This window comes from Megascapheus bottae, chromosome 14, assembly GCF_031878675.1.
Source record: "Megascapheus bottae isolate mThoBot1 chromosome 14, mThoBot2.hap1, whole genome shotgun sequence".
NCBI classification, from domain to species: domain Eukaryota; kingdom Metazoa; phylum Chordata; class Mammalia; order Rodentia; family Geomyidae; genus Megascapheus; species Megascapheus bottae.
In genome coordinates, this window is record NC_143522.1 from 24,943,368 (window position 1) to 24,970,707 (window position 27,340).

Here is a 27,340-nt window from a genome sequence, read left to right on the forward strand (position 1 = left end):
ATGCCCCCCCCAAAAAAAAATGTTTCTTACTGACTTTCCTGCCCAGGCTGGCTTCAAACCACAATCCTCAGATCTTAGCCTCCTGAGTAGCTAGGGTTACAGGTGTGAGCCACTGGTGCTGAGCAGAAATGTCCTCTTTACCTGACTTATTTACCCATGATCCCTCTATACATCATCTTTATCATAAGAATAAAAGATTTTTTTTTAATGAACTATGTAACTTGTGGGTGGGGATGGGAGGGAAAAACTGGAAAACAGCAAGAGAAAGAGTGACACTGTCCAAAAAGAAATGTACTCTACCAGATTTATGTAACTGAACCTCTCCGTACATCACCTTTATAATAACAATTTTAAATGAGGGAAGCCATGAAGTCTGTTTCTTTGGGTCTGGCTTACTTCACTTAATATGACTTTTCCAAGTCTTCCCATTTTCTTACAAATGGAATGATGTCATTCTTCCTGATAAAAGCATAGAATTAAATTGTGTGTGTGTGTGTGTGTGTGTGTGTGTGTGTGTGTGTGTGTATCACATATTCTTGATTCACTAATCTACTGAAGGGCACCTCATTTGTAATAACTAGTATATGTCTAGGACACTCCTAGAAGATCACAATAGCTCAACAGCTATGACATATGACCATATAAGATGATGCTAAGGGGCTGGGAGCATGGCTGGTGGTACAGAATGCTTGCCTAGCATGCATAAAACCCTGGGTTTGATTCCTCAGTACCACATACAGAGAAAAAGCCAGAAGAGGTAGACGCCCTCCCCCCCAAAAAAAGAAAGAAAAAGAAACAAAGAAATGTATTCACTACCTTACATATTTAATTGCAACCCCTCTGGACATTATCTTTATAATAATTTTTTTTGGTTGGTCATGGGGCTTGAACTCTGGCCTGGGCACCATCCTTGAGCTCTTCAACTCAGGGCTACTGTCCTACCCTTTTTTTTTTTTTTTGCCAATCCTTTGGACTGAAGTCGGGGCCTGAGCACTGTCCTTGGGCTTTTCTCAAGGTTAGTGTTCTACCACTTGAGCTACAAAACCAGTTATGGCCTTTTCTATGTATGTGGTACCAAGGAATCGAACCCAGGTCTTCGTGCATGCTAGGCAGGCACTCTACCACTAGGCCAAACTCCTGGCCCTGCCCTACCCTTTGAGCCACAGTGCCACTTCCCATTTTCTAATGGTTACTTCGAGATAAGAATCTCACGGTCTTTAGTACCTGGGCTGGCTTTGAACTGTGATCCTCAGATTTCAGCCTCCTGAGTAGCTAGGATTAAAGGCGTGAGCTGCAGCACCCAGCAAAATTAAAACATTTTTTAAAGCAATTTTTAAAAAGGAGAACAAAACAAAACAAAAGACTTTTTGTCTAGACTTGCCTCCAGTCTGACCTCCTGATCGCCAGTTCTTTAGCTAGGATTAAAGGCATGAGCAACTGCATCCATCCAAAAGTCAATTTTAATGTGAGAGCACTTTACAACTTGTCAGGTCCTCTTTCACTTTCCTTTAAGAACATGAATAGAGATACTTCCCCTGCTCAGGATTATATCAACCAGCCCTCTCCACGGGCGGTGGGAGGGCTTGGTGTCGTATGGTCCTGCACTGAGGCTCCGTCTGCCCAGAGTGGCTGAGAGTGTGTGATGCTCAGATCATCAGCCTCTATGTGCCAGGCCCAGTGCCAACCCTGTTACCCAAACTCAGTCGTCATGATAATCCAGCGGTCAAGCAAGCACGACAGTTATCCCAGTGTGCAAATGGGCAGGACTGAGTGCCAAGCGCTCAGGCAATGGGCACCAAGTCATGCAGCTAGAACCTGAGCTAAGGCAGCACTGCTGCTCCTCACCAGGCCCACTGTGCCATGGAGGTGGAGGGAAGGGTGATGTGGGAAGCAGGGCAGGGACCACAGGGGAGGACAGTTTACAAGCTCTATTCGCAGCTGTGGAAACATAACAAAGTTGTAGGTCCCCAATTTTTTTTTTTTTTTTTTTTTTTTTTTTGCCAGTCCTGGGCTTGGGCTCAGGGCCTGAGCACTGTCCTTGGACTTTCTCAAGGCTAGCACTCTACCTCTTGAGCCTTAGCACCACTTCCGGCTTTTTTCTATGTATGTGGTACCGAGGAATTGAACCCGGGTCTTCGTGCATGCTAGGCAAGCACTCTACCACTAGGCCAAACTCCCGGCCCAAGGTCCCCAATTTTTAAATGTGCTCCCATCCCCACCTGGGAAAAGTTACACACTGATGTCCTCTGAAAGGAAACTACAAGAACACTGTAGTCCCCATAAATGGCCAACGCTGATACTGTCACAGTGTTGCCACTGAACTGTGGGAGAAAAAATGACCTGGCCACAGACAGGATCTCTCTAAGGCCTTATAAGTTTATGTCTTCACTCAGCCCCAGAATCCTCTTAGAAAGTAGCCAAGGCCAGGAAGGCAAAGCAGGAAAGCATCTAGTAATGCAGTAAGATTGGCAGAACAGGCCTAAACGCAACCCCCACTTCATCAGCCATTCAACATAACTGATGCCACCCTGAACCTCAGCTTCCACATCTCTACAAAGAACACACCTCAGCCACCTCAGCAGGGAGCTATGTAGGATAGGACAGGACCAGGTGCCTAGCTCACCTCAGCCTCTTACTCACCTATCCAGGGCAAACCCATGCCTGGCCTCCCGGGGCCCACTGCCTAGGATCTGGTATACAGAAGCCCAGCTGATTTTGAAAATCCAGCCAAGTGATTTAGCTGCCAATTTCTAGTCAGTCTTTCTCAATGCCTTAAAATTTTTAAGTGCTACCAGCACTCATGGGTGCCAGAAGGAGGTGCCCAGAGTAGCACTGCCACAGGTTTTATTTTTAGAGCTAGAGAGAGGAAAGCATCTAGTTGGCTTTAGGTCCTTAGCCACCTCTTCCTCTTCCAAGTCACCATCAAAATGAACATTCCTAACTACAGAGATTTCTGAATGCTTCTACTGCCTGGCCCACTCTAAAAACAATGGCATCAGGTTCCTGGTCCACCTACACACTGTACATGAAAGGTCCTTGGAGCACAGTCAGATCTGGGCCTCTGCCAGCTCCTGGGTCTGGACCTGCCAGGAATGGGGTGGCCTGGGGTTAACAAAAGTGGATTTCAAGAGCTCTAAGCAGGCATTCCAAAAACTCCATAGTGATGTCTGCTGGGGGTCCAGCAACTCCGCAGCCCTCACCAGCATTTAGAGATGCAAGCAATGTGGTTTACAAGGTGAGGGGAAGGCAGGCCAGACCAGTACATAGACAGAAAGGCTCACTGGACAGAGACAGCAGGGTGACAGACCACAGGGTGACGCAACAGGCTGAGCGTTTTCTCTATCTATGTGAAGAAAAATGTCTCGCTATCCCTCATGAGTCACAACCAAGGGCAAACGTGGCTAGTGAGACAGCCAGGCAAGTATTCAGGCTCCTCTAGTGATCCCCCCCTCCTGGCTTTCCTGAGATGGCTGGTGTCAGGGCCCATCAATCTACCTCAGAACCAGAGGCCCTGCCCTGTACCTAGGAGCACTGCTCCATATTCCTACCCATTTGTTCCTCGATCTCTCCCTTCTCCGCTCTCCTTCAGCCATCCTTCTTTCTCTAGTCTATCAGCACTTGACCACAGTCTGGTTGAGAACTGAGGTAGCACAGGGAGTAGAACAGACACCTGGCTGAGTAGCTGTAGTCCCTTCACTTTTCCCAACCCCAGTCCAAGACTCCCAACTTCCCCTTCCCAGTTCCATCCCCAAACAGGCAATGCCACAAAGTCAGGTAACAAAAGAAAACTGCCCAGGGGAGGAGAGGAGGGGGGGGTGGGGGGGGGAAGAAAGATGCACCGCACAAGAAGAGCAAGCAAGCCCTGAGTCACTCCACCAATAAATGGCAAAGAAAGGAAGTGGTCTGTACTCACCTGCACGACCTCTATCCCTCGTTTCCTGTGGAGAAAAACAAAAAACAACAAGCATTACTCCAGAAGGTAGGAAGCAGCCTTTGCAGAACTTTTACTACAATCAGCATGATTCTGAGGAGAGCTTTCATGAGGACAGCCAACTGACAGCCATGCCTCTCCTGTCACTGTCCCCAGAAGGATCTCATTTCAAGTGTAAGAAGACCCACTGTGGGAAGTGGCTAGCCAACCTTTCCCTCAACCCCAGATACCTCCATGGAACCCTGTATTCGAACCCCCTCATGACCCACAGCCTAGAAGAGACTCTGAAAGTTACTTGTAAGAGCGTTGGCAGGGCTGACAACCATTATCCCCTATAGCCCTAGGGGAGGCCCCTCACAGCCAAGTACTAGACTGGCCAGCCCAACAGTTGCTGACCGCTGAACCCAGAATGATGCCTGACTCCTGTTCACCTCAACTACTGGTACCAAAGCCCCACACTTCAGGTCCAACACCTCAGCCTGCCAGACACACATAGGGCTGCCTTGCCCCTTGCCTGCATGCCTTCTCATCACCTAGCCCTCACACCTCAACCAAGGTGGGCCACTTTGGGGAAGCCTCCCTGGTAACAGATTCCTCCCCCACACACACACACATACTCACCCACACAGCATCCTAAGAATGTGGGCTCACTGTCCAGCCCTTTGTTCTGTCATATGGACACAACTGGGCAGGGTGGCCAGGATCCAGAGACAACACACAGTGCACCTCTGACATGCTCGGAGAAAGCTGGGACCAGACAAGCTCAGGGCCTGCAGTTTACTCAACCCAGCTACTTGGAGCAAGTTTAGCGTGTGTGTATTCTGATGCCCATCCAGCAAGCACACAAATTCTCATACATGGCTGCTGGGAAATGGAGACACAGAGAAAATTTGCTGGACCCAGCAGCACTCAGAAAGCACAACAAATACAGCAGTCAGTCTGGGACCCTCTCAGGGGTGAAGGCCTCAGGGAGGAGGTGGACACAGAGGCAGGCCCCTGCATGACCCCTGAAGCTGAGGTCACATTTACATTTCTTATGTTTACAGCTCCCTCATCAAGGGCTTCTGAAACTGGCAAGCAGTGGATCTTCACAAAGGCTGCCCACAGGAGCTGGCAGTGTCCACTGTGGAAAGTACCCAGCCAGCCTTCTCCCAGGCCACAATGGAGCCTTGCATACTGAGGAGCTCAGTGCAGAACCACTGTGATGGATGCAATCATGCCCTCACAGGCAGTTTCTGAAGGAACGGCAGCCAATATCTTCTGCAACCGTGACTGCAGAAGGGTTAAGTCAGACACCACAGCACAACCCTGGGCCACTACAGCCCACAGCAAGGGGACAGTAGCATCACCAGGAACCTGCAGCATTCCTGAGTACCTGTGGATAACCTCAGGGACCCACCTCATTCTCCATCCTCAAAGCGGGACAGGGAACTCGCTTGCCCCAGCTCGCAGAGTAAGGGACTGTAAGTGGTCAGCTTGAATTCCCTACCCAGTTGGCTCTAGGGTAGAAGTTTAAACCCAAAGGGCAGAATGTACTTCTACAGTGGGAGGGCAAGGCATGGATGGATGTGGTGTGTGTGTGACTCACACCAGGTGAGCCAGTTTCCCCAGGCTTCTAGGCCTCAGTTTCCCACTAGGAAAAGCCTACCCACATCCACATTATCCCAGCCCATGGTTCTCATTACCAAGCCAACTGTGGTCACTTTCCATTGGGCAACAGTTTACTCATCCAAGTCCTATGGAAGAAAGAGACGGAATAACCCCCACCAGGTCTCCGGCATTGAAAACAGATGTAACATGTAAAGTAAGAAAACAACAATGTCATCTAGAGAAATGGTGGCAGATATCTTAAGAGAAGCTGGGCCCCCAAGAACTCTAACTCAAGAGTTTAGAAGCAGAATAAACTGCAACTAGAGGGAAAGGGACTCAGTAACCCTTCGCTGCCTTCTGACTCGACAGTAGAGGGGGGACTGAAGTAGGGGTGAGTTTACCACTACTCAGAGGCTCGGGGAACTTGGGAAGCCAGGAGCTGGCCCTGACGCCCACCCATTCCATGTTCACAGCCAGGTGTAGCACTTGCTGGACCCCCAGCAGGATAAGCTCCATCTCTTGCCTCCAGGGCCTCTGTATAATGAGGGAGAGCAGGGCTGGGGCCAGTGGAAAGCACATCCCCTTTAGCAACGGAATCCTGGGCACACCACTACTACCTCAGGCTCATTTCCTGTTCCCTAGGACCTTCTGCAGAACGACAGGACCAGTGACCTTACAGTCTCAAAGCCCAGCTCCCGAAATCCTGCCATAAGTACAAAGGTCGGAAAGAAAACCATGACTCCAAAGGGACAGAAAAAGTAAAGAGAGCTGGTTGTTAAGTGACTAACTAGCTGTCTCTCATGGAAATCCCAATTCCACAACCCCCACACTCAAACATGCAAGACTTCAGGCCCTAGGGGTGTCAGCTGCCACTGCTTGTGGTTGGGAAAGATTGGGAACAAACAACCTGTCCCCAAGAGGTATCATTAACAAACCATATGTTATCAAAGGAACAGTGAGAGGAGGAGGAGGAGGAGGAGGAGGAGGAGGAGGAGGAGGAGCAGGAGCAGGAAGAGGGAGGGGGGAGGAGGAAGGAGGGAAAGAGGGAAGAAGCTCTCCACCAGCCCATGAGGCTATCTCCAAGGAACTGCAAAGATTAAGGCGCCCATCCCAACATGCTGTATTCAAGGCTGTGTAGAGGACAGAATGCAGGACACTGTTGGGTTTATATACACAATGGATGTGATGTGCTACAAGAAAATGACCACAGCAGCCTTGGGTGAAGGGCAAGAGCTGCTAAGGGGCAAAGTCTTCCCTCTCACTGTGTCTTTGAGTTCTGTCCCATGTGACAAAACATTCTCAAAAACTAGAAAAACATACTTCTAATAGAGTTTTAAACAATCTCTAACACTCTAGTTAGCTGCTTTTCTAGTGCTCAACAGAAAATGAATACAATTGATGAAGGAAGCAAAGCAGAAGAGAGTTCAAGGTTTATTAAGAAAACCTTCCATAGTCTGGTATGGTAGTACACAACTGTAATCTTGGCACACAATTGGCTGTGTGCCAACAGAATCTCCAGCATGAAGCCAACCTACTCTACATAGGGAAGTGCTGTCTCAAAAAGAGAGGCGGGCGGGCGGGCAGGCGGGCGGGCAGGCAGGCAGGCAGGCCAGCTTCCAAGCTGAGTTCAAGAGGGAGCTGAAGAAACCCCCATTGTGGGACCAGGACCATCATGATAGAGACACAGCGGAGACCATGGGCAGATCCTTGGGAAGCAGACTAGAAGGGCAAGACTGAAGTATTAACTGTGGCTACACAGCTGCTGACAGAGGGAAAGGCGAGTATGAAGTCATCTATGGGGGGGGCAGATATCTTCCAACACTATAGAAAAACTAACAATGAAAGTTGAAGTTTAGGGCAGGGAGTTTGGCCTAGTGGTAGAGTGCTTGGCTAGCATGCACGAAGACCCAGGTTCAATTCCTCAATACCACATATATAGAAAAAGCCAGAAGTGGTGCTGTAGCTCAAGTGGCAGAGCAAAAAGTGTCCAAGGACAGTGCTCAGGCCCTGAGTTCAAGCCCCAGGATTGGAAAAAAAAAAAAAAAAACAGAAAAAAGAAAAGAAAGGAAGAAAGTTAAAGTTTAGCCAGGCATCAGTGGCTCAAACCTATAATCCTAGCTACTCAGGAAGCTGAGATCTGATTATTGCAGTCTGAAGCTAGCCCAAGCAGGAAAGTCCTTGGGTTTTTTTTTGTTTTGTTTTTTTTTGTCGGTTGTGGGACTTGAACTCAGGGCCTGGGCATTGTCCCTGAATTCCTCATCTCAAGGCTACTGTCCTACTCCTTGAGCCACAGCACCACTTCCAGTTTTCTGGTGATCAAATGGAAATAAAAGTTTCACGGACTTTAGTGCCTGGGCTGGCTTTGAACCATGATCCCCAGATCTCAGCCTCCTGAGTAGTTCCATGAGACTCCAATTAATCATTAGGAAACCAGAAGCGGCACTATTGCTCAAAATGGTAGAGCTCTAGCCTTGATTAAAATAACGCAGGGTCTTGGCTTCTATTGCTCAAGAATAACTCTCAACCACTTGAGCCACAGCTCTATTTATGGCTTTTCTGGTAGTTTATTAGAGATAAGAATCTCACTGAGCTCAAGCCCAGGACTGGCAAAAAAAAAAAAAAAGAAAAGAAAAATCTCAGCCACAATTTTTCCATGTTTCTAGTGGTTAATTGGAGATAACAGTCTGACGGACTTTCCTGCCCTGGCTGGTTTGAACTACAGTCCTCAGATCTCAGCCTCCAGAGTAGCCAGGATCACTGGTACCTGACTATGTTCATATTCTTAATGAACAGTGAGTCAGTGAGTCTGGGCAGAGGTCTACCCCACACTCATAAACTAGTACCTGACTATGTTCATATTCTTAATGAACAGTGAGTCAGTGAGTCTGGGCAGAGGTCTACCCCACACTCATAAACTTGGCTTTCCAAAAGCTATCACAAATGATGGAAGGACCTAGAAGTCCAAGGACAGAGTACCTAGGGGATGGAGAATTTCATAAGGTGATTGCTCCTTCCAGGGAGAGGACCAGCACTTGCCATCAGAGCTCCACTGAAGATCTGGGCAAGAAAGTTTAAAGAGTAATCTCATGAAAGTGCCCCACCTCCTATGTGTGGGACACAGGAGCCTAAGGGCCACTGCAGGGCAGGCAGGCAGGCAGGCAGGCAGTGAGATACCGGATAGATGACAAGGCTAGGCAGGCCTCACTGACCTGGAATGCCATTGCAAAGCCCAGCCTTTCCCATGGGTCACTGGATCTCAAACACCAGGGCAGAAAACCTAAGAATCAATTTTGAGTTTGTCAAAAATATTAACCTGAGGTCTACTCCTGAGGAGTGTGGTTCAGAATGTCTGGGAAGGGCTCGGAAGAGACTCAGGTGTTGCTAAGGAGCGGCCAGACACGAGAGAAATTCCAAAAACTTGGTGTTGATGCATGAGCTTGGCCTTTAGGCATAAAAGCAGGATCCAGTAGGCATGCCTGAGGTAGTCCACCCAGGCCTCTGGGCAGGAGCAAAGGAGACACAAGATACTGGGAAGGGTGCGCCAAAGACAGGAAGAGCAGGCTGAGCAAGCCCAACCAAGGACATCAAAGGGAGAATACAGAAATCCATTCTTCCACCACAAGGCCCAGCAGCAGACAGAAGCCCAGGACTGAGTTTAGCAGACAGCTCAAGGGGAAGAGAATGCACTGCGAGATATACAGGAAAGTAGACATGAGTTTCCAACTGGAAAGCATAGGTCCAGGCCCATCTGTACCTGGTACCATAGTTTCCCCATCTATCACCTGAGGATAGCACTTGCCCCACCCAGAGGGCTCTGGACGCAGCCTGGTGCCTGGATGATCAGGAGATGCAGACATCACTACCTTTCAGGAAATACCTTCATCTATCCCAGATAAGGGACTGCACCCCACTCCAGAATGAGCACACGAATGACCATGTCACGTCCCTTCACAGAAGAGTATGGTACCAAGCCAGGCCAGATCCTCCCCGTGTCAGGGGAGCTGACAGCATTACTGATAGCAGAGGAAGGGCAGCACTCTGCTAAAGGAGTTCAGGCACTAGAGCTGAGTTAGTCCTCTCCAGCTCGGTGGCTGCAGACCTCTACTGCAGCCAGCTCAAGCTGGTGTCTACCACTGGTGGCTAAATGACATGCTCAAAGTCCCAGGCACTGCCACTTCCTAAAGATGACTAGTTCTACTAGGTGCATGGCCTGGTACTGAAGCAAAGATGACAAAGGAGTCCCATAAAAAGGACCAAGGGCAGAAGGAGAAACAGGGGACATGCAACTCAAAACAGGTATCCATGGCCCGACACCAAAGGCCGGACATACTGCCAGTCAATGTGGCATGTGGAAGGCCAAAGCAAGACACTCGGGTAAGGGGTTCCATCAATACAGGCCTCCACACAGTGGAGCAGGGCAAAAGAGGCTCAGGGCTCATGAACATCAGCAGCAGGCCTGGGTGTGTTGCTGGGCCCCTACTGTCACATCTGTAAAATGGGTATGAACTTTCAAGCCTTCCTAGATAGCTGTGCATGCCTGTGAGCTATAAGAGAGAATAAGAGAAGGGGATGCGGTCACCCTCCGGACAGCTAAACTCAGGGCATAGTCAGAATCAACACCACAGCCACCGAACAGTAAAGGGACCTAGAGTTCAAGAATGGCCCAGGACATGCAAGTCCCAGCCACCACCCCTGCAGCTTGGAGCTGGCCACAGCAGAAAAAAGCCACTGGGGAAATGGGGACTCTCCCACTGTCCAGGCATGCGGTGGGAAGGGGAGAGCAGGCCAGACCCCACCCCCACCCCAATTCCTAGCCAAGGGAAAGGCCAGAAGCATAGGCGCCCTCCTGCGGTGAGGGCAAGGAACCAGCTGCACCTGCTGCCAGAGCTAATGGCAGAGGAGGAAGAGGAAGCAGGTGGTGATGCAGTAGGGTGCCAGGCACATCCTCACCCCAGCCATTTGAGGCCTGGCTCAGACACTCTGAATAACAGTGTGCATCCAGTGACAATGTGTGTAAAGAGGGTCCTGAGTTATCTCCTTGCTTTCCTGGCCTGTAGAGAGAGGGCAAGGCCTGAGGCATTACAACCCAGATGCCCACGAGGTCTCCCAAGGACGGGGGGCTTCCTGGTGGGGAACAGGTCCTCCTCTTTCACCCTGATGTGCTCAGGGCATGCTGCTCCGAAGGCCTCGAGTGACCCAGCATCAGCCCCTCGTCCTCCTCAATGTCTCTGCAGGACAAAGCATCCTTTGTTCTTGGCCTTCTGAGGGCCTCACATGCCGCAAGGGGCATGGAGCAGGGGCCACAGGGTGTTACAGCAGAGCCTCCCACTAGATTCAGTGGTCTATGGAAGACGCCAAGGGTGGCCACCCACTCAGGCAGCGTCACTGTATTCCACCTCCTGCTCAGCCAGGGCCAGGGGAGGCATGGCCACAAGACGTGCTTTGGCCAGTGAAGCACTAGCAGAGTGACTGGACTCTCCAGCCGGTGCGCTGACTTTAGTCAGCCTGTAATCCTAGCTACTCAGGAGGCTGAGATCTAAGGATCTCAGTTCAAAAATCTGGGCACTAACGTCCATGAGACTCTTACCTCTAATTAACCTCTAGAAAACCAGAAGTGGCACTGTGGCTCCAGGGGTAGGGCAGTGCCTTGAGCTGAAGAGCTCAGGGACAGTGCCCAGGCCAGAGTTCAAGCCCACTCTTCCCCCGCCCCCAAAAAAGAAGACACCTGAGCCACAGCAGAGGGACAACAGCTCTGGAGCGTGGGTAGCCTTTGTTCTTTATGATCACTCAGGCACCTTGCCTATCTCAGCTGACAAATGAGCCTCAGGAGACTGGACCTGCATCCTACAGCCCCAAGTTCTCAGCACACCTGGCCTGCAAATGTGAGGTGCTGGGCAGAAGGCAGCGGTAGGAAGGACAACCTCTGAATCCCCAAGGTCTGCCTTAAGTCTGTGCCTCTACACAGCCGTCCCCTCCATCCTCGCCTGGCAAACTCCAGCTCACCTACCAAGACCGGCTCAAACACTGCCCCCTCCACAGGACCACCCTGTCTCTAGCAAGGGTAATGGCTTTGCAGCCCCATAGCTAGCCAACTGGCTCTTTGCTCAGCTGCAGATGGCAAGAGCCCGGAGGCAGATACTGGTCTCTATTTTCAGGTGCTTGTGCCCATAGCCCACGCCTTCCAGGTGCTGTGCACACTGGCACTGCATGAGTGCCTGTACCTTAACCTCCTGGTGCCAGGCTGGGCTCCGAGCCGTCTACTTGCCTGCTCCCTCCACAGCATCCTGGTTCCTTGCTGATTGTTTTGTATTTTGGATTTTCCTCCTATTAACGGTGCCAGAAACTGAAATGCTCCAATATAAAGACAGCATACCAACAGAATCTCAAAGCCAGTACAAACATTTGAATTGTTTGGACAGCTCCTGAGAAGAACCAGATAAACTTGAAGCTGCCATATGTTTTTTTTATGAGGAAGGCAGGAAGGATTCTTTCTTGATTTGAGGATTACCTTGCATCTTCACCAAAGACCCTCTTCCTGGCTGGATCCCTGTCCAAGGGAGACAGGTAGGTCCCTGGTGGTCCCTGACATGCAGCCCTTGGACCTTTAACAAGGTGACAGGAGGTGGCTTTCCCAGTGAACCCAGCATATGCTCAAGGGCAGACAGAGAGACTCAGTCTGGTGACTTTCCACAGCAGGAGAGTGCACTGGCTGTCGTGTCATGCAGCCCACCCGATGGTTGACAGGAGTGAGCTATCAGTTGTCAATCAAGGGAGCAGGCCTGGGAATGAGCTGTAAAGTACCTCAGGATGTGCTCTGCTGCCTTCCAAGTGTGGCTAGCCCAGGCACAGACATTAAGAGCACTAACACACCTCGATTGTGAATACTAGAATCTTGCAGATAGGTGCTCTTAACTTCAGGCCTTCAATTTGGAGGTACTGCTGGAAGGAGGAGGATCAGGGTGGCCTGGATGATGGGTTCCAGGCCTTCCTGCACCGGGCTGCTGGCGGCCTCCATGGAGCTCACTTGTAATCCCAAGAATGAAGGGCCATTTTAACCTCTGTCTGGCCTGGCTCCTGCAGGCCACCATGCCATAGCCTGAGCTAGGGAGGGAAATGGGTGGGAGAAGCTAGGCTTGCAAAATGCACATTTTTCTTGACCTGTGCTCAAGATATGCTCACTCTGAATATAGTAGCCCTGTGTGTGCTGCCTGTGGGCAGGATGCATACATATCTGAAAAGCCTGCGTTCCCAGTGACCACACAGCCACATGTTGACTGCCAACACACTGGCAATTGAAAGCCCTCACTCACCCCCCACCCCCAGGGGGACTTCAAACCTCCGAGGTTGGGCCCTGTTGCATGCCTCCACCCACAGGCAGTTTTCTCATCTGATTCATCCAGCAACCACTAGGCTGCCCTGGTCAGCAGAGGGCACAGAGACAAGCCCTGCCTAGCTACAGATGCTGGAGCTACAAGCAAGGTTGATGAGTCCAAGGCATGCCTTGCTATTATACAGACAATAACCCTGGCAGAAGGCAGGGTAAGGGTTCAGGGGAGTTCCCGATGAGCCCTGCTCTACCAGCCGAAGCAGGTGTCCAGGACATGCTAGAGAGGCCTGTGGAGAGGCAGGACAAAGGCCATGCCTCAGGGTACTGGCCTTTCCTCTTATTAGGAGAGACAGATTGGTCACATCAAGACAAAAGTGAGAGTAGCCCCCACAAGAAAGTCCTAAGGAGGGAGGCAGCAATTTTATCCATGGGTCTGTGATAGGGAGCCAAGAGGCCTGGCTTTGCCATCCACTTAGCCACACATGACACTGACCTTGACCCTGTCCCTAGTTCCATCTTATACTCCAAGACAGGTGATATGCACAAACACTCTTCACTTCTCATTGCTATTGTAACAACGGACAGGGCAGAATAACAACATGGTGCATCCTCAGGAGTCTAAAATCAGTGGGCAGCCAGCCTGCCAAAGGCTCGGGAAATAGCCATTCTATCCCATCTTTTCCTCCTCCTCCTCCTCCTCCTCCTCCTCCTCCTCCTCCTCTTCCTCCTCCTCTTCCTCCTCCTCCTCCTCCTCCTCTTCCTCCTCCTCCTCCTTCTCTTCTTCTTCTTCTTCTTCTTCTTCTTCTTCTTCTTCTTCTTCTTCTTCTTCTTCTTCTTCTCCTTCTTCTTCTTCTTCGCTGCCAATCCTGGGGCTTGAACTCAGGGCCTGGGCACTGTCCTTGGACACATTTTGCCACTTGAGCCACAGCACAACTTGCAGCTTTTTCTGAGTATATGGTACCGAGGAATCAAACCCAGGGCTTTGTGCATGCTAGGCAAGCACTCTACCACTAGGCAACACTCCCAGCCCCCATCTTTTCCACTTCTGCAGGCTGTCCGGTTCTTGGTTCCTGGCCACACTGCTGGCATAGCTCTCTGGGATCCTCAGGACCACACTGGAGCCACCAGCTAGTTAATCCAGGGAAATTGCCAATCTCAGGCCTCCAAACTCGCTACCTTGGTAAGAACTTTGGGGCCTTAAGCCACATGAAGAACAAGCCTTCAGTGGTAAGCTAACACTGTTTTGGGACCTGGTTATATGGTAGGGACCCACAGGGGCCTCATTCTGTCAACCATGGCACTAAGACTCCGCAGCTCTGTCACCCAGCTGCAAACCAAATTTCAGACACTTGCTTGAGGAGTCCAAGTCAGGCAATTCCTTTGACACAAGGAGCAGGAGAGGATCTAAGAGCTCACAGAGTGTGGGAGTAGGGGCAAGGAGGGACTCCATGGTAAACCAATAAGGAGCTAGCACTAAGTCTCACACTACATCTGCAGGGTTACTAGGTATAACCAGACAATGCCAGCGGGTACCTGGTGAGAACAGTGGGCGAAGGAAGAGGGGACAAGCTGTAGGCAATGGACTATAGCCCCAGGCCCAAAACCTGCTATAAACTGGGAAGAGGTGACAATCCTTACCCTTGGGTTCATCTTTCTTATGAGGCAAAGGTACTAGGATTTGAACATATACTTCTAGGCAGAGTTTTACAATTTGAGCCACATCTCCAATTCCACCTTGAAGTTAAAAAGAGCCATGGAGGGAGTGGGGGAGAGCAAAAGAACACCTAGGCCAGCCAAACTGACCCTAAGGCTGCCTGTCCTGCTTCAAGTCACCTCTCTTAGCCTGTCAAGTGCTTTGAGCTTCCCTCAGGAGGCAGCCACAGCCTGAGCCCAGGCCCAGAACCCAGATACCAGGGCATTGCAGGGAGCTTTGAGGTCCCCCTATTCATGATCCTGGCCCCAGGCTCCTCCAAAGTGCACTGAGTAGCCCAACTCTAGCACAGCCTACACTTCGTCAAAGTTCAGGGAGGATTCCAAAGGCCTAAATATGACACAAACACATGCAGGCCGACACCAGCAAATTCCTGGGCTCCCTCCTTCCCGCCCCAATTTGCTCTCCCCAAGCTAGGCCACAGAAAGGACAGGAGATACAGGCCTGGAGTGGAGGTGACAGCCTTGCAAAAGCCCTCAACCACTCTGCACAGGTGGCTGATACAGGAGTCAGGTGAGAGACTGAAGATCAAGAATCTTGCCTACCACTCAAAAAGCAGATCACAATCTGCTAATCTGCAAGTCTTTTCACCCCACACCAGGGGACAGCCCTGAGCGAAGGGGGAGCCCTGGGCTGGAGTCTTCCAGGTCTGCTGGAGACTGAGGGATTTCTGGGAGAGGAACTATTCTGGACAGAGCTGCCTCTCCTCCTGAACTCCCAGGCCTGAGGAGCAGCCCCCACCCTGGGGTCGTAGCTCCTCCTTCTCCAAGGGTTGACCATCAACTTCTGATGCCCATATTATACTTTGCACATAGAAAGAACCCTTTCTACCAAGTACACAGGATGAGAAGCACATCTCCACTGAGCGGCAGGAAGAGGCTGCGAGCTCCCAGGAAGGCTGTCAGTGTGGGAGGATTCAAGCAGATGCCCAGTTGGGATGGACAGGGGGACTGACCTGTGGGAATGAGGAGCATGTGCTGACCACTGCCCCAACGCTAATGGTTTCTGAACCCACCAGTGTAAGAGAATCAGCTGGGTCAAAGAACTACAGCTTATGAGAACACAACCCAGCAGGGCCTCTGGAAGGGCCAGGAATGAGCTTAGGGCTTCCGAGGAGCCCAAAGCCAAGAATCAAGTCTCAAAGGCCAACCAGGGGCAGGCAACTCCCCCACCTCTTTCCTTCTCAGACTCCAAATCCTGCCAGGTCTGCAGATGGGAGCCATGGCAACAGGCCCCAAACAGCTACAATAATCCCTCAGAGCCCCACAGAGGGGTCATGGCAGCCCACAAACCAATGCCAAGGCCAGGGAGGGCCCTGGGGAGAAAGAGAAATGCCACTAGAATGACTATCTAATTGCTATCAAAAGAGAACACTGGCATGACAGCAAAAGGCCCAGGAGGCCACCCAGCAGGTGTCCCTGCTCTCCATGCATGTCTATCCTCCAGCCAGTGACTTTCTACTTCACCATCCCTGCCCAGCCATGCCTTTCTATGGCTTCTTTTGCCACCTGGCACATGACCTCCGCAACAGGTGCCCACCTCCCAGTCTAGGGGCTGTGACCTGTCTGAATATTAAACCTTCACTCCATGACCCACTTCATAGGCTAGTTCCTGCACGGCTGTCACCTACCCACACAGCTGGACCCTATGGTAAGAACACCAAGGTGATAGCACTGATGCTTTTTTTTTTTTTTTTTTTTTTTTTTTTTTTTACCAAGAATGGCCCTTAAGTGGGCAGTGGTGTCAGAGGGTCACCACAGAGCAATGCATGCAAAGATCCTGGGAGAGGTGGGTGGGGGGAGGGTAATGGGTACCAAGACATGTGAAAGGGTATCAATGTATGTGAATTAATGCACCTTCTATCTGGCAAATATCATGTAACCCTTTTATTAATTACAATAAATATATACATATAAATAATTAAAAAAAAGATCCTGGGAGAATTCAGAGCTGAGAAAAGATCCTGGCTGCTGGGCCACAGTGAGGAGGAACAGATGGGATAATTTGAGGTTTCAGGGTCAATTCTTATATGGTTAAGATTTCTAGAACCCCAAAATTCACCTTTTGTTTAAACTCATCAGAAATAGACTTGCTCACTGAAATGTCATCGTCTTCTCATCCATCTATGCCTTCAACTGAACATATACCGCCACTCCACCTGGATTCAGCCTCCATTTCTAGACCTCATCCCCAGCCCCATGATCCCCAGCTACGAAGTTCACTGGGGCACCCTGCTCCCTCACCCCGGGCTGCAAGACAAGCAGGTGCCTCTGGACGAGGAGAAGAGGGTGCCCAGTAACACTGGCTCACTGACTGCATAGAATTAGAAATCAATTTAGGAAAGGAAAATATACTTTAAAAATAGTTTCCCAAATGCAGATGTCACTTCAAAGGTCCTTGCAGCATGGTCACTGTGTCAGCCCAACAAATGGTCTACCATCCGCACAGTTTCTGTCCTAGACCTTTGAACAATGGCAGAAGCCAAGAGGAAACCCAGGTCCTCCCCTTCAAAGATGGTACCTGGGCCTTTGCTGGCAGCTGGAGAATGACAAGTGAGATGTACGAGAGTTCAGGCTGCCCGGTGGGCACAGGCTCTCTGGGTCTGGAGGGTGTGTCCTCTCAGCCTAGGGGAGTCCAGGATGCCCTGGACATCCTCAGGTTCATACAGACAGGACCAGGGATGGTCAAGGGCTACTTCCCTGGGCAGCTGCTTGCCCCTCTCTAGACAATAAACCCAAACGCTATGGTTGGAAAGCCCTTGGCCACTGGCCCCTGCCTACCAGACCTTGTTCCAACCATGCCCTCCTCCTGCTCCCAACATATCTCAAGGACCCAGTGTTTCTGTAGCAACTCCTTTCTGACTTGTGCAACCAGTTTCTTCTCAGAGCAGGCCTTCCTTAGCCACCCTGAAGACAGCCCTCAGCCCCTTTCACTTCTCCACTCTGTCTTTTCCAGCTGCAAGTGCCCCTGGAACTAACTGGACAACACCCTGCCCTCATGGCCTAAATCTCCAAAGGGCGGGACCTTGGACCTCTCTTGGCTATCCTTCCTACATGGCCTAGCACAGACAGATGCCATGAACAGTGCTCAGCCAATGCAGAGCTGCTCCGGTGAAGGAACACAACAGACCAACAGCAGCCGCCCATTTGGACCAGGGAGCAATGGGAGAAATGAAACAGATGGCGAGCAGCAGGAGGAAGACCTGAGATAACAGGAGTGTCACTTGTTCTGGGGCCAGTTAGGTCCCTAATGAACCTCCCAAGGAACCTCCCAGTTGAAATGTTCTAGAATTTGGAGAGAACTATGTTCTAACTTCCAGCTCCTCAGCTGAGGAAAGAAGCTCAGCATGGAAGAGTGCAGCACATGTAAGCCAGGTCCTAACCTAGGACCAAAACTCCCCCAACCCCTGCCAAACCCAGTACATCAGCAGGGCATCTGCCAGCTTCTGAATCAGGAAGTCTGTGGCTTGTCTGGCCAATACACAAGGCCAGGTCACATGCCTTTGTGTGTACAAAGACCCTCAACGCTGGATCCCTTCCTAGAGTCACGACCTTAGACCCTCAACGCTGGATCCCTTCCTACAGTCACGACCTTAGACCCTCAACGCTGGATCCCTTCCTAGAGTCACGACCTTAGCAATGGCTTCGTCACTCCCAACAAGAGAAGTGGCTCTTCTTAGCCCACTGATCGGGGTGGATTTGGGATCTTGTGGGAAATAACAGATTACAGGATAGATACGGCCTCTAGAGGCCTTATATATCAAATTATTTCCAGACTTCTGCCTCTTGGGCAGAAACAAGCCCAGGCAGCCTACTGCAGGACTAGGCCAGATCGCCCCACCAGCACAGTTAAGCAAAGGTCAAGCCCCAGCAGCAGGGTTCCTGACTGACCTGCAGCTGACCACAGAAAGGAAGCCAGCAGAGACCACAGCTACACAGTAGAGTCCAGCTTTAAAAAGTACAGCTCACATGGTGATTGCCTGCAGTCATCAGGTTTCAGAATGGCTCATTATATAACCTATGGTAAGTCTCACTTCACATACTGGAAGCAGAAAAGGAAGGGAGACGTAATAGTCATAGAAATGTCCTATGCATTGCCAGGGTAGCTCATACCTACAATCCTAGTTACTCTGGAGGCTAAGATCTACATGACCGCAGTTAAGGTCTGCCCTAGGCAGAAAGTTTGCTAGACTTTACCCCATAAATAACAAGCAAAAAGCAAGGCTGAAGGTGTGCCTCAAGTGGCAGAGCTCCTGTCTAGCAAATATGAGGCCCTGAGTTCAAACCCCTATAGCCTCAGGGGAAAAAAAATCCAATCTAGGACTGGGAATTTTGCCTACTGGTAGAGTGCCTACATTGCAAGCATGAAGCTTTACAAGGGCTTAGGCTCTGAGTTCAAGTTCCAGGACTGGCAAAAAAAAAAAATACATATGAAATCAGGTGTCTGGGATTTGCTTCAAAGAAATATAGTAGAAATCAAACAAGAGTTAACAATAGCTAGTACTTTGTACTGAGAGCACCAATGTTCCTTTGACTTTTGTTTTTGTATATGTTGGCATTTTCATAATGAAATATTTGATCTTTAAAAATCCCTAGGGAGGGGCCGGGAGTTTGGCCTAGTGGTAGACTGCCTGCCTTGCAAGCATGAAGACCCAGATTTGATTCCTCCGTACCACACACATAGAGAAAGCCAGAAATGTGTTGTGGCTAACGTGGTAGAGCTCTAGCCTTGAGAAAACCCAAGGAGCTCAGAGCTTAGGCTCTGAGCTCAACCTCCAGGACTGGCAAAAAAACAAAATAACAACAACAACAACAAAAACAGGGGCCAGGAACATGGCCTAGTGGTAGAGTGTACTCCTAGCATGCATAAAGCCCTGGGTTCGAAGTGGTGCTGTGAGTCAAGTGGCAGAGCATTAGCCTTGAGCAAAAAATGTCCAAGGACAGTGCCCAGTTCCTGAGTTCAAGCTCCAAGACTGGCAAAAAAAAAAATACTCAAATTTAAAAGACAGTTGGGTATGTGGCTTAGTGCCAGCATGCTCAGTACAACAAGGCCAGTTCATACACAAAACATAACATTCTAAAGACTGTATCAAGTACAAACATGGAATCTGTTTACAACACAATGCAACATGCAGATAGCAGAAACCAAAACGCTACATGTGCGATGAGTTCAACTCCATGATAATTAGACACAAAAGGGAAGAGAATGTACAAAGCAAATGTGGGTGGGGGAGGGATGAATTGTCTTTTCAAACTTTTCTTCTCTTTCATCATGTTAAATTGTCTTTGCAGAGGACTGAAATTTTCAGGGAAAAGATGTCACCCTTTCATGTACAAGCCAGGGGCTGCCTGGGGGACCTTGGAATAAGATGTGGAAGGAGGGGAGTGTGCTTGCTAGAAGCCCCAAAGGGGGCACCTAAAGAGATGGCCCTTACTGAGCTGTGGAGACGACCCTCACCAGTCCTCCACTGGTCTAGCTCCCCACCCCAGCTAGCTAAGAGGCAGAGCCACGGGCAGTTCAGCCCTTTCTGTTGAAGGGGCACAGTAGCAATCCTTCAGTGAACTAATTTCAAGATCAAGGATGAAACTGGGCACACGTGGCTCACATCTATAATCCTAGCTACTTAGGAGGTTGAGCTCTAATAATCAGGCTCCAAAGCCAGCCTTAACAAAAAGGAGTTTGAGAGACACCATCTGTAATTAACCAGCAAAATATCAGAGTGGAGGTGTGACTCAAGTGGTAGAATGCCAACCATGAGCAATAAAGCTGAGAAAGTGCAAAACCCTAAATTCAAGCTCTAGTAGATGCATATGTCTGTTTGCATGTGAGTGCATGCACACACACACGCAAAAAAAAAAAACTGGACACACACAGGCAAACTTATACACAAAAAGATGTCATGCCACCAAGTCTAACATACACCGTCATTAGGAAGTAGGGCAGGGGCAGGGTAGAACATTAGCCTTGAGGAAGCCCAAGGACAGTGCTCAGGCCCTGAGCTCAAGCCCGGGACTGCCTCCCCCCCCCCAAAAAAAAGCTAGACAACAGTGGCTCACGCCTATAATCCTAGCTACTCAGGAGGCTGAGATCTGATGATCAGAGCTCTAAGCCAGCCTAGGCAGTAAAGTCTATGAGATTCTCATAGACTCCAACTAACTATCAAAAGGCCGGAAGTGAAAGTGTGGCTCGAATGGTACACTGTCAGTCTTAAGTGGAAAAACCCAAACAAAAGTGGTAGAATGCTTGCCTAGCATGCATGAAGCCAGGGTTCAATTCCTCAGTACCACATACACAGACAAAGCCGGAAGTGGCACTGTGGCTCCAGTAGTAGGGCACTAACCTAGAGAAAGCTCAAGGACAGTGCCCAGGCCCTAAGTTCAGGGCCTGGACCGGCCAAAAAAACAAACAAAAAAAACCCAACAGGGGCCGGGAGTTTGGCCTAGTGGTAGAGTGCTTGCCTAGCATGCATGAAGACCTGGGTTCGATTCCTCGGTACCACATACATAGAAAAAAGCCGGGAGTGGTGCTGAGACTCAAGTGGTAGAGCTCTAGTCTTAAGAAAGCCCAAGGACAGTGCTCAGGCCCTGAGCTCAAGCCCAGGACTAGCAGAAAGGAAAAAAAAAAAAAACCAACAGAGTTTAAGGTCCTGAATTCAAGCCCCAGTTACCAGCATGTGTGCACATATGCACACGTGTTACAAAGCAGACAGGGGAGCCCACCCTCACCAGACGTGAGCTATGCCTGGGTGCTCGGCGCGGCTCAGCACTCCAGACAGCCTCAACTGTGGGCCACATGCAAGTGTGGCAAGAGGTACAGGGACCCCATGTGCTGAAATGTCCCTTACTCTCTAGGGAACAGTGACACATGCTGTGGAACCCTCTGCCAAGAGGGATACCATGGACTGAGCCCTAACAATCCTCGGCGTGCTGGTATTTGGAATTGTGGCTCTGGAGGGGGATGAAGGTCGAGATTAAGTCCTGAGAGGGGAGTGTAGCATCTCATCTGAAGATGGGGAGGTTGGAGCTGGGCCATGTGAAGGTTCACTGGGAAGACAGTCTTTCCAACCAGGAAGAACCTTCATCAGGATCCGTATCTGCCAGCAACTAGACTAGCAGCCGCCGGGGCAGGGAGCACTGACGCCTGTGGCTTAAGCTTGGGGCCTTGGCATTTGTTACAGCAGCTGGAACTAAGACAACAGGAAATGGCCACATGAGCCCTGGGGTGAACCTAACACCCCCGAGGAGATAGACAGGGATGTGGTCAAGCCTGGAGCTGCCCAGGAACAGGAGAATAAAGATGGCTCAAATTAAATATAGGCACTGATAACAACTATAATGTTGGCGACTCAAGAGGCTGAGAATTGGGCCTCAATGTTTACAGCCAGCTGGGGCAGACAATTCCATGAAACTCTTACCTCCAATAAACTAGCAAAAAGCCCAAGTAAAGTAATGGATCAAGTAGTAGAGTGCTAACTATTCCTGAGGAGAAAAACCAGGCAAGAGGCCCTAAACTCAAGCCTCATTATCAGCACGTACACACAAATGAAATGCTGAGACAGAATCATCTATAATCTTCCTTAAAAAGAAAAGTACAAGCTGGGGATCCTAGGTACTAAAGAGGATGAAATCTAAGGATTGAAGATCAAAGCCAGCCCAGACAGCAAAGTCTGTGAGACTCTTATCTCCAATTAACCATCAAAAAGCCAGAAATGGTGCTGTGGCTCGGAGTGATAGAATACTAGTCTTGAGCACAAAAGCTCAGGGACATGGGGCCGGGAACAGGGCCTAGTGCTGGAGTGCTCGTCTAGCATGCATGAAGCCCTGGGTTCGATTCATGGTACCACATACTCAGAAAAAGACGGAAGTGGTGCTGTGGCTCAAGTGGCAGAATACTAGTCTTGAGCAAAAAGTGTCCAAGGACAGTGCCCAGGCCCTGAGTTCAAGCCCCATAACCAGCAACAACAACAACAAAAGTATAGAAAAGCCATCGTGAAGGGAAGGGCGTTCTCACATGTGCTATATAAACACAGTACTGGACTGAGAACACAGACAGAGAAAGAGGTAACAGCCACTTCAGGTCTGAGGTTTATAGGAAGGCACCATATTTGTGGTAGAATTTGACTTTTCTTTTTTGTCGGTCATGGGGCTTGAACTCTGAGCCTAGGCACTATCTTTGAGCTGTAGAGCGCAAGGTTACCACCCTTCCCCTTGAGCCACAGCCCCTCTTCCCCTTTTTAGTGATTAACTGGAGATAAGAATCTCTCATCTTTCGTCTTTAGGGCCCGAGTTGGCTTTGAACTGTGATCCTCAGATCTCAGCCTCCTGAGTAGCTAGGATTATAAGGTATGAGCCAAGCATGCCAGGCTAAAATTTGACTTTTAATCTGATATGTTTGGTTTGTTTTAAGCCAGGGTCTCAGCAGACTGGCCTTGAACTCTAGATCCTTCTGCTTCAACCTCCAGAATGCTAGGCTTATGGTGTGTGCATCACATGGGTCCAGGAGTGTTTTAACAACAGCTGTCTGGAGCCGTTCACAAGTCAACAGTGAGCTGCCCAGAGAGACTTCCCAGAACTGTAGATTCTTGAGCTTGGTTTCTACTTCCAGTGCTGCTCCCATCAAGTGACCAATGACCCTCTGCAAGGCTTCATAAGCAATGCCACATGCCCATGCTGCTTCAATGTATGGCCTGCAGCCACTACCACACCGCAGCTCCACTGCTAAACAGAAGCAATGAGGCTCCAAAAGTCTCCAAGAGCTGAGTCCTCACTGCTGGAAAGAGGGGCTGAGCTCTGACCCGTCTCCACCTCCCTGGACAGCACATCACAAAGGTCAAGAGGCTATATTCTGAGGTAGGCAAAGGTCAAGTCAGCCTGCTGTCCATGGTGACCACAGCAGAAGTGAACTGGGTGCAGCCCTGCCTTCCAAAGCTTTGCTATAGCACTACCACACTCACCTGCCCAAGAAGCCATCGTTGAAGGTATTTAAAAATGTTAGCACCAAGGAGAGGCACCCTGCAGGGACTGAACAAGCCAATGAAGGGTTCTGAGCGGGTCTCCTCATTGTTCCAGAGGGAAACCAAGAGGCAAGTCAGGGTAGATTAGGAGAGAGGGAAAGTTGTAAGTACAAAAAGGAAAGCCGGAGTGCGGTGGCTTATGCCTATAATCCTAGCTGTTCCAGAGGCTGAGATCTGAGGATTGTGGTTCAAAGACAACCTGGGCAGGAAAGTCTGTGAGACTCTTATTCTAATTAATCACTGAAAAAGGCAATGTAGGGCTGAGGCTTAAGGGGAAGGGTGGTAGCCTTGAGCTGAAGAGCTCAGGGACAGTGCCCAGACCCAGAGTTCAGGTCCCATGACTGGGAAAAAAAAAAGTGGGGCGGGGGGAGGCCTCTACTCGGATATTAAAACCAAGAAGTAGCTGGTTGCTGGTGGCTCATGCCTGCAATCTTAGCTATTCCAGAGGCTGAAATCTCAGGATTGTGGTTCAAAGACAACCTGGGCAGGAAAGTCTGTGAGACTCTTACTTCCAATAAATCATAGAAAAAGTCATAGTGGTGCTACAGCCCAAGTGATAGCCTCAAGCACTTTAAGAGCAAAAAGGAGCTTATAGATAGCACCAAAGCCCTGAGTTCAGGGCCCAGGATCAGCAAATTAAAAAAAATAAAGAAAGAAAGAAAAAAAAAATCAAAACAAACAACAAAAAGAAGTGAAAACTAGGCTGGGAGTTTGTCCTAGTGGTTAAAGTGCTTGCCTAGCATGCATGAAGACCCAGGTTCGATTCCTCGGTACCACATACATAGAAAAAAGCCGGAAGTGGTGCTGAGGCTCAAGTGGTAGAGCTCTAGCCTTGAGAAAGTCCAAGGACAGTGCTCAGGCCCTGAGCTCAAGCCCAGGACTGGCAAAAAAAAAAAAAAAGTGAAAACTAAAAAATCAAAACTAGCTCCCCTCTTGACATACCTACTTTTACATATTAAGTACAAGGAGATGAGACATGCTCTTAGAAGATATTTTCTACATCTGCTTCTCCTTTGAGTTGATAAAAAGGTAATATAGGGGCCTGCGGTGTGGCCTAGTGGTAGAGTACTCAACTAGCATGCACAAAGCCCTAGGTTCAACTCCTCCCACCACGCCAGAAGTGGTGCTGTGGCTCAAGTGGTAGAGTGCTAGCCTTAAAAAAGCTCAAGGACAGTGTCCAGGCCCTGAATTCAATCCCCAGGGCTTACCCCCTGGGGGCCTATACAGGTTGGAGGCATGGCTCAGGTGGCAGGGTACTTACTCAATGAATGTGAAACATCAGATACCCAGTTTTTGTTTTTTGTTTTTTTAAGCTAGAAACCAATGAATGTGAAGCATCAGATACCCAGTTTTTGTTTTTTAAGCTACTAGCCGGGCAATGGCTCACGCTTATAATCCTAGCTATTCAGGAGGCTGAGATCTGAGGATCACAGTTCAAAGCCAACCTGGGCACTATAAAGCCTGGAGAGCCTCTTATCTCTAGTTAATCACCAAAAAACTGGAAGGAAGTAGAAGTGGCATTGGGGCTCAAGGGTTAGGGTGGTAGCGTTGAGCTGAAGAACAACGCTCAGGCCAGATAGTAGGGCAGTAGCCTTAAGCTAAATAGCTAGGGATAACACCCAGACCCAGAATTCAAGTCCCACGATGGACAAAAAAAAAGCTACTGTAGAGCTGGGAGTTTGACCTAGTGGTAGAGTGCTTGCCTAGCATGCACAAAGACCTGGGTTTGATTCCTCCATACAACATACACAAAAAAAGTCAGAAGTGGTGCTGTGGCTCAAGTGGTAGAGCTCTAGCCTTGAGAAAGCCCAAGGATAGTGCTCAGGCCCTCAGTTCAAGCCCCAGGACAGGCAAAAAAAAAAAAAGCTACTATAGACAGGTGAAGTCCCTACGTGTAGGATGGGCCTAGATCAAGCAATAAACAGTACTTGTCTTGCCTACCCAGAACTTCTAAGGATAAGGAGTTTCTGGACAGATCACTGACCAAGAGCATTTCCTGGGTGGGGAGCAGGGAGTGCTTCTCTTCTATTTCCCCTGTTTTAGCCGGTTAAACTGAAATTAGCCGTAAAATTTCCACTGCATGAGACTCTCCTTATTGCGAGACATCTTAAAAAGCTTTCAGAGGATACAAGGACCTTTGATTTTGCATGGAAAGTGGAAAACTAAGGAAAGTCTCCTCCATGATCTGGTCTTGGAGGCACCCAACCCTCACTGACTCTACCACCCCAAACCTTTGTTGAGTCCGCTCACACCACTTTGCCTGGGACTCTTAGGTAGGGAACAGCCTGGGTCTGGGGGCCAGCAACCCCTTACTGGCCACTCCCTTTCCCTTCCAGGTGGAAACACTCAGTGTCCTCTCACACTTTCCTTGGGCCTGCTCAAGACCTGACTCTGCACATCCTGAGACCAGACTCCTGGGCAGGTCGGTGGCCGGTCCTGGACCGGTGCTCTCCCAGAATATAACAACCCAAACAATGGGTCACAGCTGCTCCTGGCTCAGAACCCTTCAGGATCCTGGCAGAAAAACACCTCAGTGTTCCCCAAGGAAAAAAGAACGCGATGGCTGACTACGTGTGTGTAACATGCAGCACAACATCCAAAACATTTCAGTGTCAAAACACCAAGGTTTGCATGGTGATAAAGGGGTAGCAAAGGCTTCATCCATCTGCCTGAGCCCTTGGGAAGCCTCTCCCAAAGCCCTGTAAAAGAAGTATCCCCACTTCTCCACCTAGCTCATGAGCCTAGCAGTAGATTGAGGATGCCAGGCTCAGGCTATGTGAGGGAAAAGGTCAAGCCAGGGTCTTGCCTTGGGATTTGACTTGTTGGGAGAACTTATCCCTCTCTCAGGAACAATCTTGGTCCAGAGAAGCACACCCCTGTCCTTTCCCTACCAGCCACTGGAGCCCCACACCATGAGAGCCCTTCTGCTGCCTCCTGGCTGCCACATCTACCCCACTACCTCTGGATTTTTCCCAGCTTCCCTCTGGAAGTCCACCTTGCCCACGCCCAGCCCACGCAGCAGGGGGTGGAACACACCCTCCCCAGCACAGTTCTAAGACAGGCATGTGCCTCAGGCCAGGATGAGTCAGAATGAATCTGGTGGATGGACATAGGGACCGACCTGAGAGTACAAGGGAGGCCCTGGCAGCAGCCAGGCCGGCTCTGATCTCAACTCTGCCTCCCTCTGGCTGAATGACCTCAGGCAGGGCTGGTTAGGAAACAGGTCCAGGTTGGTGATCCAGACTGAATGAGTCAGCACACCAGGAACTCAGCCCGGTGTCTGGCCCAGAATGGGGGTCAGTGGTGAGCACTCACCTCACACATGCCTGAGAATGAACCAAGGGGAGAAACCAGGGAAGCAGGAAGACATTTGAGCCCCTGAATCTACATACCTCAGTAGAATCCTCTACCCACATGGAGGTAACCATGACGTCAAGGCATGCCCTGCTCCACAGGACTGGCTGGCACTGAGGTTTCTACCTCGACCATATGCCCAGTAACCTACAGGCACCAGCCACACATCAACTTGCTGCTCAGATGGTTAAGGTCATGGAGACAGCGCACCCCATCTGCTGGCCCACTGAGAGCAAGGTCAGAGAACACATCACTGGGATCACATCTTTAGCACATGCTCTGTCCCCCAGATCTCATTCTTTGGGCAGTCCCAGCCTGTTGCTGGTGCAGAAGCACCTACAGAACGGCACACATCCTAAATTCCAAGTGGCTGCCCAAGAGAGCATCCCAAATCCAAAGAATTCCAACAAGGAG

General features: G+C 49.9%; 1 protein-coding gene across 4 annotated transcripts in view; it reads right to left on the minus strand.

Annotated features, from left to right (window-relative positions):
* The window catches only part of Itpk1 (inositol-tetrakisphosphate 1-kinase), a 165,751-nt gene that overhangs the window by 94,497 nt on the left and 43,914 nt on the right, over window positions 1-27,340 (minus strand). For all 4 annotated transcript variants that reach the window (XM_090344733.1, XM_090344734.1, XM_090344732.1 and 1 more), the window contains one exon: window positions 3,914-3,938. Coding sequence is in view for 2 of the 4 variants with exons in the window: in XM_090344732.1 (XP_090200858.1) it covers window positions 3,914-3,938 (25 nt within the window). In the remaining 2 variants the exon portion in view is untranslated. The remainder of the gene's footprint in view (window positions 1-3,913; window positions 3,939-27,340) is intronic.